Source organism: Alexandromys fortis, unplaced genomic scaffold (assembly GCF_014885135.2).
Source record: "Alexandromys fortis isolate MF-2015 unplaced genomic scaffold, M_Fortis_MF-2015_v1.1 scaffold_195, whole genome shotgun sequence".
NCBI lineage: Eukaryota > Metazoa > Chordata > Mammalia > Rodentia > Cricetidae > Alexandromys > Alexandromys fortis.
Window position 1 is genome coordinate 642,725 of NW_026068105.1, and position 22,658 is coordinate 665,382.

The 22,658-nt window shown below is 38.0% G+C and overlaps 1 protein-coding gene across 1 annotated transcript in view; it reads left to right on the top strand.

Annotated features, from left to right (window-relative positions):
- The window catches only part of Dnaaf6 (dynein axonemal assembly factor 6), a 39,305-nt gene extending 29,751 nt beyond the window's left edge, over window positions 1-9,554 (top strand). The window contains exons 6-7 of the mRNA XM_050124041.1: window positions 5,570-5,655; window positions 8,747-9,554. Of these exons, the coding sequence (XP_049979998.1) occupies window positions 5,570-5,655; window positions 8,747-8,873 (213 nt within the window). The 3' untranslated portion in view covers window positions 8,874-9,554. The remainder of the gene's footprint in view (window positions 1-5,569; window positions 5,656-8,746) is intronic.
- Window positions 9,555-22,658: the final 13,104 nt, after the last annotated feature.

The window sequence follows — 22,658 nt, forward strand, 5'->3', positions numbered from 1 at the left end:
AATAAATAAATAAATAAATAAATAAATAAATAAATAGAACCACAAAAAAAGAGAGTAGTATTTAAGAAAAGATTTAAAGGAGTTGAAGAAATGAAATTTGAATATAAAAAAATCATTGGAGTGAACATTTGAATCACTAATATTTAAGATATGAGACAATGTTAGAAATAATATAAAGAGTAAGGAACTATTCTCAGTGAAATCAGGAGCATCCTGGAAATAGATGGGAGATTTGAACATAAGCAGTAATGGACAGTAGAGTATAAAGATGTGGAAATTTTAAGTATATATAGCCGAGATGTACCAAACAGTTTTATATCCATATACATAATGAAATGGTCAGTAAAATCATGTCAGTTTATATATACATCATTTCATATGTTGCCTTTCGTGGGCATTTGTAAAGGATACCTAAAGTTGAATCTCAGAAATTTTTTATTAGACAGTATAACCTTAATTATAGTCTTCCTGCTGTATTTCAAGTCTCTGGGTTTATTTATCTTACATTCTTGAAATTTTGAACTCTGTTACCAAGATGTTACATTCCCCTATCTCTGGTACCCACTATTCTCTCTCTGTCTATGCATTTCCTTTTAAAAAGATTGTGCGTATAAGACAGATCCTTTCATTTTTGTGTCTGGATTTTGTCACTTGGCATGATGTAGGACATGAAATGTTTTTACTGAAAGAGAAGGGACAGACAGTAATATAAAGGAGATGGAAGAAACAAACAAAAAACAAACAAAACCCAGAACCAGTTGAAAAGACTATGAGGAAAGCAGTGCCCTCAGTGGAGGTACAGATTTCATTTAGACAGAAAACGAAGAAGCTATTCAAGGAGGTAAGCAATGAGGAAGGGGTGAGGCACTGTGTGTTCCAGTGTGCCTAACAGAAGACAAGCAAGGAATCAGTGAAGTGTAGAAAACAGCAGCAGAAGAGCTATGAATATCCCTATGCTAATTATTATGTTATAAACAGTGAAACTTCTTATTGTTGTGGGGAAATGGCGATAAAAGCATAATGGCCTTGGTTTGGTCTGTAGCAGGACAGATAGTGATGCACTGTTTAGGAGAATGTTAGGTGCCTGTGGAATTATGTGGATGAGCTAAGTTTAGTTTTGGTTTTGTAACAGTGTCTCACTATGTTTCGTAGTCTGGCCTTGAACTCACAATCTCCCTGCCTGTCTTCCAACTGCTGGAGGTACAGGCTGCCTCACCGCACCTGGATCTGAGCTTCCTCTTGACTCCTACGATAGGAGAGGAGTCATATTTCTGGGGCATATTTAAAGAAGAAAAGGAAGGCCTGGCAATATAGTACTGAACTGTTTAAAAAGCTAATGACATTATAGAAAACTTACATTAATTAAAACTCTGTCTTATTGGTTTTGTGCGCTTGTTGTAGAGAATGCATGCCTCTATATATTTACTCTTTAAAGATGAATGTTTATGTAAATTCAAGGTACGGACCATCATTTTTGCTTTTTCATTTTCCTACAGATTACTGTTGCTCAAGAGGTTATATATTACTGGGGTTGCATGGAAAAAAAGATCTCATGTGTTTCCATAGTTCAACAGTAGGAAATTAAATTGTTGAAGCGATTCAAAATAAAATCTACACAAGTCTCTCTTATCACAGTTTCCTGATGTTGTTTTGTTTTATAGTGAAATTCAATTTCAACTTTTTAAAAGACTCAAATGAATCAGGAATAGTGTCTATACTTCTGACAAATAGAATTATTTTATGATATCTACAGCCCTTGAATTAATTTAGAATAGTTTTCAAAATACCAACATGAAACCATCTGTATATATTAAGCTTTACTGAAATTTCAGTAAATATTATAGGCTAGCCAAGTTATATATAAAATATCCTAAAATTATTTTTTTTATTGAAAAAAATTTCCACCTCCTCCCAGCCTCCCATTTCCCTCCCCCTCTTCCCACTCCTCTCCCCCTCCCTCTCCAGTCCGAAGAGCAGTCAGGGTTCCCTGCCCTGTGGAAAGTCCAAGGTCCTCCCCCCTCCATCCAGGTCTAAAAAGGTGAGCATCCAAACTGGCTAGGCTCCCACAGAACCAGAACATGAAGTAGGATCAAAACCCAGTGCCATTGTCCTTGGCTTCTCATCAGCCCTCATTGTCCGCCATGTTCAGAGAGTGACTGAAAAAGCATGGGATAAAATTATTTTTTTTAAATGCATTTTAATTGAAATAAAATTACATCACTTTCCCCCTTTTTTTTACCCCTCCTATGTTCCCCCTCAAGTTGTTAGCCTCTTTTATTATATATGTATACACACACACACACACACACACACAACCTGCTAAGTTCATTTTTGTTGCTTGTATGTATATGATTTTAGGACTGAACTTTTTGCATTGGGTAATTAATTAGGGGGAATCGTTCCTGTTTAGGGACTGGATCTCCTCTCAGCAGTCATTAATTGCTTGTAGTTCCTTGTCTTGTGGGTGGAATCTCATGATATTTTCCCCCCTTGAGCATTAGCATCTCTATTGATAATGTCATTGTTCAGATCTTGTTTATGCAGTCATCTTTAAATGAATTCAATTTGTAAGCTATGTAAAAGAAAGAATCTAAATTCCTTTGTTTGGTCAGTGGTATCGTGGACGTGGAAATTTTTAACAAAGAAAGCCTTTCTCACAATAAGAGGTCAACTGTTTTCCAAGTATCCATTGACAGTACCAATTATTAAAAAGTCTGACTCATGTTTCAGGAGGGGTTTCTGCTAAGATTACAAGAGATAATTTTTTCCTTTTAAGAACTAAACAGTTCAAAGTAAAGAACCCATTGTATCCCTTGATCCATGTGACGAGTACAAGTCCTTCCAGTTTCAAGAGGGGATTTACTGTTAGATCCCCATGGAATCCTTATCTTGTTAGAGATTGGTGTGCACCATCCCACCTAATCTGTCTTTTCTCTTGTCCCTCCTTTGAAATATTGTAGCAGACACTTTTAATTTTCTTAAGAGGAAAAATTAGTGAGCTGCTTCTTTGAATTATCTTTCACTGGAAGCACAGATTATTATAATAACCACTTTGAAGTTCTGCCTAGGAATTCTATCTAAATTTCACATACATCATCGGTCTTTCTTCTCAATTATCCTTTCAATCGTTATGAAATACTATTTTACTTTTAAACAATTTCAAAGTTAAGAAACAAATAGTTCTATCCCTTGATCTATTTGGTGAATATGCGACATTAAAGGGCATCTCAAATTGACTATCTGACTGGAAGGTTATTTCAGCAGAAATGGGACGTTGGTCCTATCTAATGCTCATTTATTTTGAGTCAGAGTGCCTATAACTGCTTCTGTGAAAAATGTGCTATTTATTTCAATTAGGGCATCTCTAATTATGAAGATTTAATTTCTGAAATGTATTTTAGAAGGCAACTGTTTGAACAAAAATTTAACCACAGGAAGTACTTAAACACTATCCCCTCTAGATTGCTATCTATCATCATACTTAAGTACAGATTTAATAAATTCAGAAGCATATATTGATCCACATATCTTATGCTACGGAAATACTGTTGTGTGCATTGAGCATTTTAGGAGGAAATTCCAGTATGTCACATTATTTCATATGCATTTCCCTTAAACCTTGCTTTTACCCTGGCCATTCCAACAACTGGACTATCCAAATAACTAAAATGTCAGGTCATCAAGTTCATCTTTTAAAAAGCTTCATAATTTACCTGAACTTTGGATTTCATTTTTTTATTCTTTTGTTTATAGATACTATATGTCCTTCCACTTTTATTTTATATATCATAATGTTAACTCCTATCTCAAAATGAGTTCTGCTGGCTAATTTATGTCACTTTGACACAAGCTGGAGTCACTTTTGAAAAGGTAACCTCAATTGAGAAAATGTTCCCACCAGATTGGCCCTCGGAAAAGCCTACTGTGCATTTTTTTAAATTTTAGGATTGATATAGGAGGGCCCAGATCACAGTGGGTGGTGACATCTTTGGGCGGGCGGTCCTGGGATGCATATGAAGAGCAGTTCATGGGGACCAAGCCAGTAGCAGCCTTCCTCTATAACTTCTGCATCGGTTCCTGCCTCCAGGTTCCTGCCTGGAGGATAATGGACTATAAGCTCTAAAATGAAATAAACCCGTTCTTCCCCAAGTTGTTTATGATCATGGCATTTTATTACAGCAATAAAAACCCTAAATAAGAGAGATATAAATTAGAGAAGTGCAATTTTGTGGTAAAATATACATTTATCATTGGTGATGCTTAGTTATTCAGAGTGCTGTATAACCACCACTAATATCTATTTTCCAAATTATTTTCTTATACCTAAAAGGAAATCTCACACACATTTAGCAGATACCACTTTTCTCCACTCCCCAACCTCTATCAAACTCCAGTCCAATTTCTACCTCTGGATTGGCCTAGGCTAAATGTGCTATATAAATAAAATCCTACACAATGCACCTTTTAATGCTTGGCTTCTTTCCTTCAGCATAATGTTTTCAGGATTTATCAATAAAATGTACTTTGGCTAGAGAGATGGCGCAGCAGTAAAGAGCACTGGTGGCTTTGGCAGAAGGCCTGGGTTTTAGTCCCAGTACCTACATGGCAGCTTGCAACTGCCTGTAACTCCAGTCCCAAGAGATTGATGCCTTCTTCTGACCACTAGGCACTGGGTATAATGTGGTGCACAGACATACATGCAGACAGAACACTCATACACATTTAAAAATATTTAATGTACTCTGTCCTTTTCTTCAGCTGAATAATATTCCACTGTGTGTACATGTCACACTTTCTTTATCCATTCATCAATGGACACATAGTCAAAATGTGTCAACAATGTTTTGACTATGTTGAATGCTGCTATTATGAACAAAACCATGTACAAAATTTTGAATATGTTTTATTTTTCTTTTTTTCTTCTTTTTTCCTTTTTGTCATTGCTGTTGTTTTGAGACAATGTCTCATGTAGCTCAGGCTTTTCTCAACTCAGTATGTAGCCACAAGCGGCCTTTTGGACCTATAACCAGAAGTGGAAATGCTGCTGACTGCTGGGCCCTAGAGTAAATGTGATGAAACATTTGTAAGTGCTATCTTGCTAAACTAGTAGGAAGTCCTTCTTAGGAGATAGTTATAGTATTATTTTTCTTTTGTTCACTTAACTTTTCTGGAGGCCAATACTTCCCTAGAAAATGTGATATGGGTATTTTTATCAAGAGATTGCAAATTGGCATGACCAACCCACACTTAACATGTCATTTTCTACGTTTATGTGCGTCCTACTCATATAAAGGTGTCCAGAGATCTCTACAAGTCTAGTGAGTCAGAAGATGTTTAGTCACATTACCGATGCCTGCCCTTTATCTCCTCGATGAACTACTCGGTCTCTCCATGACTAAAATGGAGCTAATAACTTCTGTTTATTAAGATCAATAAAAGGAAACCACGTAGCCTGGCACACAGTTGGCATTTCCTCTTAGCAAATATTATTTCTCCATTCTTTATATAGTCTTATGCTTTCAAAAGTAACTGCTTTCCAAAATGGCAGTATTTTCTTATTTTATCTTAGGTGAAAATTAAACTGCCTGATACAAACCCTTCTGAAATTCAAATTGATATCCAAGAAACTCTCCTTGATCTTCGCACTCCTAAAAAGTAAGTAAAACATAGAATTGAAGTAGAATATTATCAAATTAACGAGTCATTAGAATATTGCTTTTTAAAGCTAGTTTTCATCAACCTTAAAGTCCTAAGAAGAGTGAGATGTTCGTTGAGAATTCAGATATTTTAATCTGCACAATCAAGTGAATTTGGGGGCTAGGCTATAACTATGGGATAAAGTGCTTGCTTAGTATGCACAGGACTGTGATTAATCCAAACATGTTTGGAAATATCTAGCTTTTATATTTTGCAACTGCATACTGGGTATGGCCTGACACCACTGAAAAACAATCCTTGACATTCTAATATAGTTTTATCTATCAGGGGAAAAACTAGCTGGAAGTGCTAAGCTCTAAGCTTTGTTTACATACTAATGGGAAATTGGGTGCAGTGGTTGTAGAAGGGAAGTGCCATCTTTAAACTTTTGGAAGTTAGTAGGCCTCTAAGATTAAAATTTGAGGACTGTTCATTTTTTTTCAAAATCCACAAAATAATAGTCTTCTCATTCTGTCAGTTCAAATCATGTTCCTCAGACAACACATTTAGGAATAGCCTTACAAAATATTTCACCTGAAGCATAGATAAACGAGTCCTGACTCTCAGAACTTACTCTTTTGAAAGGACATTATTGGACTCTGGCACATATTTGAAGAAGTATCTAAATGTCTCACTGATTTGCCCATTTCCATGTGGATTGCAGCAGTGAATACATATTGGCGATTGCTGTGGCCCGTTCTCTAGAACTCATCACTTTTTCTCTCTGGGCTTAGGAAGCAGGCAGTTCCTGTAACATTCCTGTCCTTTATTATCAATATCTACAATTTTCTTTTGTTGAGCTTAGGGCTTTGAGAAGATTTTTAAAAAAGAGTGGTCTACAAAAAGACTATTATTTCTGCAGAAAATTCATTTAACACAAAATGATCTACAGATGAATATTTAGCTAAACATTCTTCTGAGCATTCCCCCCACTTAAAAAGGTATTCTAGTTTATTCCCAGGGTATTAGCTGGGATCATCCTTGTGGATTCTTGGGAATTTTTCTAGAGCCAGGTTTCTTGCTAACCCCAAAATGGCTTCCTCAGTCAAGAGATCTCTTTCCTTGCTCTCATATCTGAACGAGCATGGGATCAGACTAGTCCCTCTGAACGTGGCTGACAATTGGGACAGACTGAGGAGCCAATGACAGTGGCACTGGGATTTGTCTCTACTGCATGTACTGGCTTTTTGGGATCCTAGTCTATTTGAATGTATACCTTGCTCAACCTGGATGTAGTGGGGAGGGCCTTTGACTTCCCACAGGGCAGGGTGCCTTGTCCTCTCTTACAATTGGAAGGGGTGGTGGGGAGGGTGTGTGGAGGGAGTGGGAGGGAAGTGGGAAGAGGGGAGGAAGTGGGAATTTAGATAGGTATTTTTTTAAGTAATAAAATAAAATAATAATTTTAAAAAGTATTCTCACATCCCATCTTACAAAAATTAGATTCACTATTCTTACCATCACTCCACAGAGCAGTTAAGCTTTATGCAATATTTTTATACACATTTATTCTTCGTACAACCTTTGTAAGGAAAGTTGGTTAAGTGAACAGTCTTCCGTGGTATTTTCATGCCTGCTAAAATCACACGCATATCTACACCCCGTGCAGTTAATTTCCGTTTCTCTGGCAGGTCTCACCGTCTCCATCAATCTTGAGGCAGCTGCTCTAGCTTCGCCGTCATTCCAGCTATCCCCCAGAACTCACTAAATGAAAGTCTCTCACAGAGGCACCTTTCCACATAGAACCTGGGCTGAATTAGGTCGTTTGTGTACTCTATTTATATGTTAAATTATCTAAATAACGTGGACACGTGAAAAATAACATATATACCATCTGAGTTTGCTTTCTGTTGCTGTGATCAAACCTTGATGAAAAGCGGCTTGGGGAGGAAGGGCTTATTTAGCAGTTCTCGGGTCATAGTCCATCCTTGAGTAAAGCCAGAGCAAGAACACAAGCAGGCGGGGAGCCTGGAGACAAAAACTGAACCGGGGCCCAGGGGAGCTGCTCACTGGCTCAGTGGGAGGCCTGTCTCAGAACAAAAGATCAAGAGCAGTTGAGGAAGACTCTTGATGCCACCTTCTGCTCTCCACATGCACTCCCTTGCATGTGCACATACAGAGAAACACGAATACACATGCCACATCCACACATGCACACTTAAGCCCTGTCTATTGAGAACGCGAGGGCAATAAGTGGTTCACATGTTTCACTTTCTTCAGGTATCAGCGTGCTATGGCCCTTGGCATACTTCAGAGTCCTACCACTATGACAGGATTATGGTTGGCTTCTTGCAGTGACACATTTAAAAGCACATAGCTGAACCATAAACAGCGGGATAAACCAAGCAATCCATTGCAACGAATTTGTCAGTGTGCAGTAGTAAGAACCAGAAGCAAAATGAAAGAAATATTCCATTGATCTGGCATTGAAATCATTCCAGGCCAAGTATTTAAAGTCTACATATGTAGTAGCGGTTCACCCTAAAGTGGTGTTAGCAGAAGTGTTAAAGAACCACCCCAATTTCAGAATTGTTTCAGCTGTCTGCATTCTACCTACATATAAATTAGACTGATACCAGATTAGCCAAACAAACTTAAAGAGGCATGGCTCTACTTTTACACTAGAGGCATAACCTGAGACGTTATACAATGCAGAACAAGGTCAATTTAGAGAAAGAGGGAGACTCATTCAAAACAACTATTTGAATTTTTTAAAATGGAACAGGATCTTACTATGCAGCCCAGGGTAACCTGTGATTCTCATTGTTGCCTACACTGGTCTTGAATTTGGGAATCTTCCTGCTTCTACATAGGTATGCATGCACCACATGCGGCTTGCCTGCTTAGAAGTATAAGGAGCCAAACTGATACATGATCTGTGTTATATAGGTATATTTTATTTGGTATTTATATTGTCTAAATACTTTTGCAGGAAAGTCAAGCATCTTGGTCTCACACACACACACACACACACAGAGCCTTATTGAACATGGTATATTACTCTAGGAAGTTCATTCTGATCTCATTTTGTTTTATCTTGCCTCCTTTGTAGGAAGCTAATAGTAAACTTTCCCCAGCCTGTGGAACGCAACAGCGCTAAAGCATCCTATATCCAGGAAACTGAAACGCTTGAAGTCAGGATGACTCTGCAAAGAGACTTTGATTTCGATCTTTCCTGAAACTGTATGAATAAGGAAAAGAGAAGGGAAAAACACATGACAATGAAACAATTTTTTTTAAAACTTTGAATATTGGTTATGTCCTCTTTTGTTTTCTGACATATTTTAGAAAGGTCCAGAACTTTAGTGGTGTTTTGGTCTGTTACAGTCACTTCTGTTACTCTTAGGAAACATGGTTCTCTCATACAATAGGGCACTGCTCCATTTTTATAGTGAGAGATGAGTAAGATATTCACAGGTTACCCAACAAGATTACATTATTAATTGCAAATGCAACTATGACCATAAAATAGGTGATTCACTTAACAGTCTAAGATCTATTTATTACACTATGATAGAACCTGCTACATAGGGATTTGTCATTATTATCATCTAAAAAATTCATTTGGTTGTGTTTTTATTGATTTTTGTCAGTGATTTAGGCTGTTTTCTATCCATGCCCTCAATATTGCTTTGTAACATACAGGTAAAAAAGGACTATAAATATTTGCTGTGTCATATGAGCCATGTGTTTACTTGAAAAAGTAAAATGTATAGATATATTTGTAGATTCAATTTTCTTCCATTTTTATATCCCTATTGGACACTTATTTTTATGCATTGTTCCAGTGATACTTGCATTTTGTATACTATTGAATGAGAATATTTCATAATTTTATTAAAAGTTATATTTTATCATTGTTATAACTTTGACTTCACACATCATTATAGAACTGTGAGATTAATTGGGAGTCAATTTGAAAAGAGATAAACATCTGAAATATGTTTATCACTTCTGTGTTAACCATCAAGAAGATACTCAGTAAAATATTTCATGGTGTCAATTATGTTCATAGCTACCAGCCATCTAGTTTCTGACTAGAGCTAACAGAAGAATAAGACTAAGGTTTTAAAAGAAGTGATTATCAAAGCACTATGCCAAGAGACTCCGACATTTAAGTCATCATCATGACTTCCGTGAGGGGAAGAAGAGAAGGATACAGGGAGGAAGGGAGGAGAGAATGGAGGAAGAGGGAAGAGGGAGAAATGCAAAGAAAATTAATGTCTATGAATTTCAGTCACTTGTGTTGGAACACTAGAAGGTTTTTTGCTTTGCTTTCTTAGCATCTTCTTCGACAGTTATGTTCTAAGGATTTAACATCATAGGTCAGGAGTGGTGGCACACACCTTTAATCCCAGCACTCAGGAGGCAGAGGCAGGCGGATCTTTGTGAGTTCAAAGCCAGTCTTATCTACCTAGTGAGTTCCAGGACAACCATACAGAGACCTTGTCTCAAAAGATAATTTAATGTCACAGCCTAAAATGTAATCTCTGTGGCAATACTAAGTAGCAATCAATATCTTTCTTCTCTAGAGAACATTGGTGACTCTGAAAAGTGTGTCTCTTTTTTTCCCTGCAACACTGACTTTAATTATGAAGGCAATTATTACTCAAACTAACAGAATGTCTTCCAGTTGTCCCTAGACCAGTAGATATTTAGGCCACCATGACTTGGCCTTTAGTTATGTTGTGCTATATCAATTATATAAAGAAAGAAAGTTCCAAGAACAGTGAAATATGCTCAGTGATTGTGCCCATCTTAAATCATCCTCCTTTACTGTCCTTAGCCTTAGAATAAAAACACCATTGGTTACACTGTTGCTTTGTTTTAAGGCACAGTCACAAGATTTTCTTCTTTTACAAATAGTCCACTAAATAAAATGTAGAAATGACAATATAAAAGGAAAATTACCTTATCACTGTTTTTAGTGAATCATAGCCACTTTCAGAATTGTAATTTAGAACCCCACTTGTGGCATCGTATATCCTACTATCCTGGCTTGCTTTCATCTTGCTGTGAAGAAACAGCATGACCAAAGGCTTCTCAGCAATGAAGGGGTTTATTTCCCTTCCACTTCCACATCACAGTCCATCATCCCGGAGAGTCAAGGTAGGAACCTGGAGGTACGGACTGAAGCTGTGGAAGGAGAGCTGTTATTGCTCTCCATAGCTTTCTAAACCTGCTTTCTTATGACATCCAGGGCCATCTGACCAGGGGTAGCACCACCCACAGTGACTGGGCCCTCCCACCTCAATAAAATGCCCTCACAGACATGACCACAGGCCAGTCTGATGGACACAATTGCTGAGGTTCTATCTTCTCAGATAACCCCAAATTTTGTCATGTAGACAAAAAAAAAAAACAAAAAACAAAAAACAAACAACCCCCCCCCAACCTAACCAGCACACATACTTAAGACAAGATACACAGGGTTTGGGGGAACGGAGAGAGCAGTAAAGCTTTTCAACACAAGAGATAGCAGATGTGGAGATGCAGGTCTGGAAGAGGTGTGGGATGAAAGAAAGGAAACACATGATCCTGGGGGGTTATGATTAGAGAGAAGGTTGGAAAGGTAGACCAGGGAACTGTCCTATAGAACCTTGTAAGCTATGGTTAAAATTTGGAATTTATTCTCAGCGCTTGGAGAAAGAGAGTATAGGAGATTAGAGCAGGGATACGATAGAGGGTGTTGGGATGCTATTGCAGCAGCACAAGCAAACTTTTATTCCATCTATATTGTACTTTAAATAAAATATATTGCTGATTTTATTCATTAGAAAAATATGTATGATGGTATACTGCAACTAGGAAACTTTGACAGTACACAAAATATTTTGAACTTAAAGCCAAACCTGGAAGTACCTACAATCTGGTGCCTCTTCCCAATTTGTTTTCCCTAGTGCACACCACAATTTTACCCCATCTAGGATGATAAACTGGTTTCAGTGCCTACTTTCTTTTCATTTCTAAATACATTTGTTTTAAATTATTTTGTTCTAAAACTCTTATTGTGTTAGTTTTCTGTTAAAATAGTGTGTTAAGTGATCCATATGTGTTTTATTTTATTTCTAATTTTATTTTGAAATAGATAGGTTCTTGTGGCCTAGCCCAGAGTGGCCTGGAATTTGCTATATTGTACACACAGGCAATCCAGCCATCAACTCCCCATGAAGCTCAGCCTGCCTTTGTCTCCTAAGTACAAGGATTACTGGTGTGCTTTCATGCCCCGTTGCAGTGGTCTTTTTAATAATTTCTTGCCCTCAAGAACATTTCACATATTATTAACATGGCCGTATCAATTTTTATTGGTATTCACCAGACATTATCTTTTTGCAACATTTTTCATGTTTCCATATTTTATATAAGGTAAACAACAAACATGAAGATAAAATTTGGAACTTTTTACTTCAACTAGGATTTTGTATTCAAAAGTCTTAGTCCAGTTCCATTTATTATGATACATTTCTATTTATCTACAGCATGTCGTGGAATTAATGCTTTAGTCTGATTTCCTTAGACTGTTTTTTTTCTTTCTTTCTTCCCCATTAATCAAAATTTAAAATTCTCTATTTTCTTCCCTCTGCTTTGAAAGTGACATGGTTCTGTTTTGTGTCCCTCTTTTAAGCTCACAAACCTAAAAGTTTTTCTTAGTTCTACCATTCCATGAAATAACTGATGGCCTTACTTTTAACTCACTCATGCTACCTCTACTATATTTTCCTATCTCTGGGTTATGAATTATTATCATTTATCACAGTCGATGTATTTACCCATTTGTTTATTTTATCGTCCCTTTCTCCGGGTTAGTGTTTCCCCTCCCAAGCACATCCTTTAGCATTTTGTTCAACAAAGGTCTGTGCATTCTGAGTCCTCTCATGGCACGTGTGAAAATATTTTTCTTTCATTTCTGAAAATATTTTTATCACTTATATACTAGAATAGCAGTCTAACTGGGTTTCAAAGTTATAATTCTTAGGACATTGCCCTTTCTCCCCGAATTTAGACAGACACAGGTAAGATTCGCAGACTAGGATGCAGATTGACTGTTTTTACCAGTTCAACCATGTTCAGAGGATACAGCCCTTCTAGGGACCCAGCTTTATGCTACTGCCCTTGAGTCCAAGATCTCAACATCTGTTCTTCAGTCTTTAAAAATGGAAACTATTTTTTTTTTAGGAAAACTGCAGCTTCCATTCACAAAATTCCCATTCTGGCTTTCAGTTTCCCCCTAATTCTAGGTACCTGGATGCTTTCCTTTGTTTCTTGAGAGTTCAACTATGCAATGAACAGATTTTTTTTTTTTTGGTGTGGCTGGATGGTGATGGCACAGGTTTTTAACCCCAGAACTCACAAGGCAGAGACAAGCAAATCTCTGAGTTCGAGGATAACCTGGTCTACAGAGCAAGTTCCCAGACACCCAGGGCTACACAGAGAGACCTTGTTTCCAAAATAACAACAAAAACAAAATACAAAAAATGATGTTTGTGTGTGTGTTTTATCTTTTTGTGTGTGTCTACTTTATTTTGCCTTACAGAATCTTATGGCAAAGGAGGTTTCAGTTAATCTAATTGGCTGCATTGTTAGATACGGATGATCTGCTTTCCTGTCATTATATTTCAAATATCTTCTTGTGTTAATGATTGTTATTAACTTACTTGTTCGTTAAATTTCCTTGGGGAGAAAAAGCGTTGCTGAAGGCATCATGCATTTCAGACACAAGACATAGAAGCTCTGAGCTGATCTCATCCAGAAACCTCCTTCCTGAGGATTAGCTATGTAACATGAGGGCCTGCTTGTCGCCCCGACCGCCCAGCTAGCTTAGCCCTGAAAAAATCACACAGAAACTGTATTAATTAAATCACTGCCTGGCCCATTATCTCTAGCTTCTTATTGGCTAACTCTCACATCTTGATTTAACTCATTTCTATTAATCTGTATGTCACCACGAGGTCATGGCTTACTGAGAAAGATTAAGCATGTCTGACCTGGCAGCTCCATGGCAGTTCTCTCTCTGTCTCTGCTTTCTTCCTCCCAGAATTCAGTTCTGTCTTCTCTGCCTAGCTAAGTTCTGTCTTAACAGCAGGCCAGGGCAGTTTCTTTATTAACCAATGAAAGCAACACAAATACAGAAAGACCTCCTACACCATAGCTATCCTGGTACCATGCAAGCTTCCAAAAGAGGGAAGCAACCAATAAACAGTTTTACTCAGCTATGATGCCTATGAACCCTAGGGGAAAAAAAGCTACAGTCAACTGAGGGATTCTGAGAGCAGCAGAAAATAGCCTTCCTCTTCCCTGAGGATATTGGGAAATTGAATTGAAGACTCAGGCATAAGACTGCATACCTATAGATACCTGACTGATTAAGAAGCCAGGAATATACATTGGAAAAAAAGACAGCATCTTCAACAAATGGTACTGGTCAAACTGAATGTCTGCATGTAGGAAAATGCAAATATCTATATTTATCACCCCGCACAAAACTCAAGTCTAAGTGAACCAATGACCTCATCATAAATACAGATACACTGAACCTGATAGAAGAAAAAGTGATGAATAAACTTGAACTCATTGACAGAAAGACTTTCTGTACAGAGCATCTTAGTGCAGGCCTTAAGCTCTGCGATTAATAAATGAGAAGTTCATGAAACTGAAAAGCTTCTGCATGACAAAGGACACCATCACTCAGACAAAGTAACAACCTACAGAATGAGAAAAGATTTTTATCAGCTACACATCTGATAGAAGATTAATATCCAAAATATATAGAGAACTCAAGAAACTAAATAACAAGGAAACAAACCAATTAAAACATGGGTACTATGCTAGGTGGTGGTGGCTCAAGCCTTTAATTCCAGCATTTTGAAGGCAGAGGCTGTCAGATCTCTGTGAGTTTGAGGCCAGCCTGGTCTACAGAGTGAGTTCTAGTACGGGTTCCAAAGCTACACAGAGAAATCCTGTCTTGAAAAAAAAAAAAGAAAACAGCAAAAAATGGGGTATAGCACTAAACAGAGAATTGTCCAAAGAAGAATCTTAAATGGCTGAGAAACAAAGAAATATTCACCATCCTTAACCATCAGTGAAACACAAACTAAAATTACTTTGATATTTCATTTTATACCCATCAGAATGGCAGAGACCCAATTTAAAAAAGTCATGGCTCATGCTGGTTAGGATGTCGGGCAAGGGACATGAGCAACCCTTGCTTGTGGGACTGCAAACTTGTACAACCACTATGGAAATCATTATGAAAGTTCCCCAGGAAGCTGGGAATTATCTACCTCAAGATCCAGCTACACCACTCTTGAGCATCTACCTAAAGGATGTTTCATCCCACTACAGACACAATTGCTCGACCACGTTTGTTGTGGATTTATTCATAATAGCCAGAAATTGGAAGCAATCTTGATGGCCCTCAACAGGAAAATGGGTAAAGAAATTTACACAATGGAGTATAACTCAGCTTTTAAAAGCAATGAAATCATGAAATTTACAAGTAAATGGATAGAACTAGAAAAAGACCATCTTTAGTGAGGTAATTCAGACCCAGAAAGACAAATACGGTATGTATTTGCTTATATATCTTAGCTGTTAAGTCAATAATAACCGAGCTACAATCTGTAGAATCACAGAGTTTAGTGATTAGAATAATGGGCTGGGGGGGGGGCAGGTAGATCTCATTAGAAAAGGGAAATCGTGATGGATGGAGGTGCTGGAGTGGGAGGAACAAGCGGAGAGAGGGAGGGGAGCGGGGAATGAGGGAGTGAATTTAGGGAGACACAACTAAAATTAAGAGCCATTTAAGTGGCAGTATGGAAACCTAATACAGTATAAACTTCCTAAATATATACATATGAAAGCAATCTAACCAAAATTACCAAATAATGCGGGAGACAGAGACCCATCTGGTTATCTCTTGTTCCCAAATGAAGTTTCCTGTCTAAGGATTGTAATACAGCTAACTGAGGTTTTGGCCAAAGGGGTCCCATTGGAATCCCAAAACAACCCAAAGTATTGTTGCCAAGATGATAGGTTATTTGCCACAGACTGAACACAAGGCCCCACTGATCATGGAGAAGTTGAGCTAGTGCCTACATAGAGCCTTCACCTCTATGTTCTAGCATCTTTGATGCAAGAAGTTACTCTTTAGGCTACCAAAAGAGAAATGTAAACACAAACCCAGTCACGAACACCTTGGGTTGACAATGGTGTCCTGCCAAGAAGGTATGCTTGTGGGAGTAACAAGCAATATCTGATTTGCCCACTCCACCAGATGGAACTCATACCCAACAATGCTTAACTGACCAAGAACCTGAGACTAAATAGCTCACGGACATAGGGCAAAACAAAATACTATTGATTAAAAATAAAACAAAAACAAACAAAAACATAGCAATAAAATGACTCCTAATGAGACAGTCTGTGATAGATGGATAGATAGATAGATAGATAGATAGATAGATAGATAGATAGATAGATAGATAATGCAGCAGGTGGGAACAAATACAGAGATTCACAGACAGACATGATGTAGAGGGACCTTGGAACACTCAGCCCTAAAAGTGAAGTCTCCATCAAATCCCTCCTTCAGGGTTCAGGGAACCCTGCTGAAGAGTAGGCAGAAAGTATGTAAGAACCAGGGAGGGTAGAGGACATCAGGAAAACAGTGCCCTCTAAAGCAACATGATCACAGCTCATCTGCACCAGGTCCATTTTGTATACATTATGGCTTCAGTTTAATGTTTCTATGGGATTCCTGAGTGCGTAAACAAAAGGATTTCTGTTTCTCGGGGCTTCTTTTGGGCTCTGTTCTTTCTGTTTGTTTGTTTGTTTTATTCATTTCCTATGTGTTAGTTTTTGTTTTATCTTACTATATTTTGTCTTATTGCTATCCCTTAAAAGTCTGTTTGTTTTCTTGTGAGAGACAGAAAAGGAGTGAACCTGGATAGGAGGGGAGGTGGGGAGGAACTAGAAGGAGGAGGAGAGGGAGGGAGGGAAAACTACAATCAGGATATCTTATGTGAGGTGGGAATATATTTTCAATAAAAGTAAAAAAAATAATAAAGAAATAAAGAAAGGATTGATTGTCTGCTAATCGTACTTAGCCTGAGCACAAGGAGTTAGGTCAACCGCATAATCTGAGAGCCTCACGAATCAACCATGTTCATTTCTAACCCACTCAGCATGGCTCAACAGCCTTTCCCCAAATTGCTGTATAATCTGAAACCCAGTGATATGCGCAGCACTCAATATGTATGCTATGATATGCTATCCCCCAAAATAAACACATAAAATTACTTTTATTCAAAACCAAAGTTGGGTCTTTGGAGGCATCCCCTCGAAAACGATATGGGGTTATGCTCGCCTCTCTTTTTACTTTCCAGTAGCTGTGGAGTAAACAGCTCTTTTCCACCACACACACGCGCTGGGACTTATTACAAAAATGCAACAAGACCCAGACAAACAGGCTGAAAAGCCCCGAGGCAAAATAAAGCCCTATCATGTGTAAGTTGCCTATTTCATGTGTTTTGTGCCACTGACAGAAAACTGAGCAACATATAGTCTCTCTTCGTCTCTGTCTCTCTCTGCCACCCCTCCTTCTGCCTTCTGCTTGTGGAGCAGATGTAAGCTCTCAGCTACTCCGGAGACGTGCCTGCCTGCTGCCCTGCTCCCCATCATGATGGTCACGAACCCACCCTCTGAAACTGTGGACAAGCTTCCCCCCCCCCCCAGTTAAACGCTTTTAGAAGCTGCCTTGGTCATGGTCTTTTGTCATGGCAATAAACAAGTAGCTAAGTTAGACTGTAAAAGCTTCTTGTTTATTATGAAAATCAAACAGCTATCAGTAACATATTTTACAACTATTTTTTCCAGGACATTTTTTGCTTTTAAATTTGTTCATACAAATTTTTGGCAGGTTTAGAGATTAATCTTTTGGCCTAGTGTACAGCAGGCAAGTCATTTGCTTTCCAGTAACTGTAGTCTCAATATGCTCTATGTTTATACAGTGTCCTTTAGCCTGCTCACTTATTTTCCTCCTGCCGTTTTAAGGCTTTTATCTCTTACTTTAAACTGTATCCATCTGGAATTTATTTTATAATAATTAATTTTTGCCCTCCTAACCCTAGACTTGAACATAATAAAAATATGTTTAAAACATTCACCGTCACACTCTGCCTTCTTCCCATTTATTTTTCCCATGAAGTCATCCATAAATTTTGCTGCTAGAAGAGCAGGTGATGATGTGTGATGTATGATTTGTAATATATTATAAAGCAAGGGAATTTGAGTGCAATGTACTTTTAGTCAACTCTCCTGACATGATAATTTTTTAAATGTTTCTTATTGACTTTAAAATATATTGCACACATGTTCATGCATGTGCACACGCTTGTGCGTGTGTGCGCATGCACACACACACATGTAGCATTATACTAAATTTATACCAGTTCAAATTTTAGAATTTCCATTGCCTTGAGAGATGTGGAAAAGCAAATTGTTTCTTTTATCTTGCCAATCATTTATACTGGTTTTGTTAATTTCTTACCCTGTGCAGAAAAAGACAATTTCACCTTTCAGCCTAAGCAAGGTTTTTATTTAAAATACATTATATGAATAATACTGAATGAACGGGTAGCAAAGAAGAAGAAGAATTATATGTTTCTTTTAAAAACCTTTACCATGTAGGTAACAGAGTACTGAGAAAGACAGTGACAAAGTTAACATATGTAAAGCCTTCCTCCCTTGCTGGCAGAAAGTCACCCTTCTCAGACAAATTGCCAGAAGATCCTCCACTGTCCCAGAGAGGTGAATTAGGAGGGGACCAGTGGCATTTGCAAGGCAGTTTTGACCCTGCTTCTCCGTACTGCTCAGATGCTGTTTGCCCTGGATAACCTTTTCTGTGCCGTCCTTTAAAAATTTCTTGTTTGGTGCTTGCTCCTCTCCAGTCTTTAAAGGTCAGCTGAGGAGGATGAACAAACTGTAATTTAGTTACTGGTGTTGCAAAAATGTGCATTTCTCAGTTATTCGAGAAATTAATATTAGAATAAGCTGAGTGAGGGCAGTATGTCAGCTCTTTGTAATTGTTTGCTAATTGTGGTGAGTCTTAAGACTACTTAAAATAGTTTGTTTTTCTTAGTAGATGAAAATATCAGCTAAAAACTTTTGATCCCAGTACCATTGCTCTCCTTCCTTTGTAGTTCTGAACTCCCTTTTCCCCATCCTCACCTACGATGCAATTCCATTTCTTCACCATATCTTTTTTTTTTCTTTCTTTATTTATTTATTAAATATTTCAGTCTCTTCCCCACCTCCGCCTCCCCTTTCCCTCCCCCTCCCCCAACCCGTTCCCCCTCCCTCTTCAGCCCAAAGAGCAATCAGGGCTCTCCGTCCCGTGGGAAGTCCGAGGAAAACCCTCCTCCATCCAGGTCTCGTAAGGTGAGCATCCAAACTGCCTAGGCTCCCACAAAGCCACTACATGCAGTAGGATCAAAGACCCATTGCCACTGTTCTTGATGTCTCAGTAGTCCTCATTGTCCGCTATGTTCAGTGAGACCGGTTTTAACCCAGGCTTTTTCAGACCCAGGTCAGCTGGCCTTGGTGAGTTCCCGATAGAGCATCTCCATTGTCTCAGTGTGTGGGTGCACCCCTCGCGGTCCTGAGTTCCTTGCTCATGTTCGCTCTCCTTCTGCTCCTGATTTGGACTCTTCACCATATCTTGAAGCATGCAAGGAGCTTGCTTGTAGATGGCTGACTTTATTTTCCAAATGGTCTGTTCAACCTAAAGGCATAAGCATTAGATCTAATTTTAAATCCAATAAAGTTTATTAATCACCTTTGCCAAATACTGTGAGAAGTATCCAGACAACTTAATTAGGTTAGAAGATGTGGTTAGTATACATAACAAATGAAAACATGAAAATTTGCAAATGTTCAGTTGTCCACTGGAGGAAATTAGCAAACTAGGGTAGGAATGTCTGAAAATCTGCTCTGATGTAAAGCAAGTAGAACACGATGGAACTCTAAGAACAGTTTCAGAGCTCTTGAATGGAACCAGAAGCTTCTCACAATCCAGATAGTAAGTTTTTATTTTTAAAATAAAATGACTGAATCTGAGTAAGAAACAGCAATATTTATGCATCCTCACGTACCTTATTATCACCTCAAACTCTTTTTGTTCTATGGTAGCTCAGAAAAAAACAGTGGGCCGTACTTGTGGTGAATCAAGCATCCTGGAAACCATTGCAGGAAGCAGAATGTGAGCAGAAATCCTCTAACATTCCAGAGCCAGAGTTCACCCAAAACACCAGGAACCAAAGACAAAAATTAAATTGGACTTTATCAAAATTAAAAGTATCTGTGCTTCAAAAGATGTTATCAAGACAGTGGAAAGACAGTCTGAGCAGTGGTGGCCCCGCCTTTAATTCCAGCACAAGCCTTAATCCCAATAGAGGCAGGCAGATCTTTGAGTTTGAGGCTAGTCTGGTCTACAGAACAAGTTCTAGAACATTCAGGGCTACAGAGAGAAACCCTGACTTGAAACAAAACAAAACAATAAGAAAACCAACATACATAACAAGAGAAAATATTTGCACTCTATGTGTAATAAAAACTATCATCAAGAATATCCTTATGTCTCATTAAAAAACCTATTATCTGGGGACATCCCCGTGGACACCTGGGATCCCCTCTAGAGCCAAGTCTCTTGCCAACCCAAAAATGGCTCCCTTAATGTAGATATCTTCTTCCCTGCTCCTATATCTGCCTTCTTCCATCTCCACCCTCCCACTCCCCCAAGCTCTCTCCAGTCTTTCCTTTCTCCTTTCTCTCTCCCCTTCTCCCCTTATCCCACCCCATGCCCACCCCTAGCCCCACCCCCATGCTCCCAACTTTTGCCTGGTGATCTTGTCTACTTCCAATATCCAGGAGGATAAATATATGCAATCAGGGAAATGCAAATCAAAACAACTTTGAGATACCATCTTACACCTGTCAGAATGGCTAAAATCAAAAACACCAATGATAGCCTATGCTGGAGAGGATGTGGAGTAAGGGGAACATTCATCCATTGTTGGTGGGAATGCAAACTTGTGCAACCACTTTGGAAATCGGTGTAGTGGTTTCTTGGGAAACTGGGAGTCAACCTACCTCAAGATCCAGCAATTCCACTCTTGGGAATATACCCAAGAGATGCCCAATCATACTACAAAAAGCATCTGTTCAACTATATTCATAGCAGCACTATTTGTAATAGCCAGAACCTGGAAACAACCTAGATGCCCCTCAATGGAAGAATGGATAAAAAAGGTGTGGCACATATACACATTAGAGTTCTACTCAGAGGTAAAAAAAACAATGACATCTTAAATTTTGCATGCAAATGGATGGAAATAGAAAACATTTTACTGAGTGATGTAACCCAGACCCAAAAAGATGAATATGGAATGTACTCACTCATAAGTGGATTCTAGCCATAAACAAAGGACATTGAGCCTATAATTCGTGATCCTAGCAAAGCTAAATAAAAAGGTGAACCCAAAGAAAAACATATATTTATTCTCCTGGATATTGGAAGTAGACAAGGCTCAGACTATTTCTATCAAGATTGCAGTACCTCTCCCACTTCAGAGCTTCGAAGTTGGATCTTTGACTTTTTGCAGGGCAGAGCACTTTCTTTTGCTAACTATGCTTTCTGCTTGTTAAGGATATTCTTATTATAGTTATCGAGGTTTTCTTTACTTTTTTTTTCAAACTTTCAAACGTGAGTACCATACTTACATCAGTCAACCTAGAAGAACTGAATAGTCGGGCTCAGGAAAAGATTGTGAGATTTGAAGTCTTTAGAAAGCAACAGTAAATGCATTTGGTAGATTGTATATACATGTATGTATATATGCACATATATATAATGATAATAAAGAAACTATAATTTGGGAGGGTAGACACAGTTTGGGGGAAGGGAGGAGAGATGTAGGTACAGTGTTCATATAAAAAGTAATAAAATAAAACATTTAGTCTTAGAAATCTGTGCATTTTGAAATGGGTTAACTTAAACTGAGTTCAAATTTACCTCATTGGTTTCTAGAAAATAATGTTAGGAAAATAATATGATACCACCAAGGACTGGGAAACTAACTTTCTGATTTAAAATTTTTTTAGAATTTCAGATGTGAGTATTATATTTAGATCATTTCTACCTCATCCTATATTGTTTTGGGAGTCTCTTGGGCTACCCTGACCAACAACTTGAAGGGAAGTTTCCCAAACCAGGAAAGTAAAAATGGGTGAGGGGGCAGGGAAAAGGAGCTGTAGAAATGGACCTGGCGCTGGGGGAATAGAAAAACAGGCAGAACTTTAACCAGGGAGGGTGGAAGATCAACAGAAGGGAAGGGAAGGAAGGCTAAGGAACACTAACGATATTTGAAAAGTCATAAGGAAATACATTATTTTTTATTTACTTAATATATATGTACATATATGTGTGTGCGTGTGTATGTACATATGTATATAGTTTAAATGATAAGTCTCCCCTGAAGAGTCATAGACTAACAAGAAGCCCAGTGCCAGGCATGGGAAATTTTATGAATATATTTGACACATTTGTTATTTTAATGTGAAAGGTAGAACTACAAGCTAATAGCTTTATTAAAGGAAGACTAACAGGAAACATTTTCATAAATGTATGTCAACAATAAAATATGTAATATTTATAACCATAGAAGTTTCCCCCTTTACACATGGAACATACTTTCCTCAGATAGTACCTAACCATATGCAAGCTATTTTTACCTATGTATTCTTTCTTATTATAAAATTTAATTTATGAAAGCATAGTGAGATACTGGCAGCAATATTAATAAAATAATGAAGTTATAACAATATAATAAAATTTATGTGAATATGGTTGTTCTCGTAAAATATATTATTATAGGTGGGATGGATTACATAATGTTAAGATTTTTATC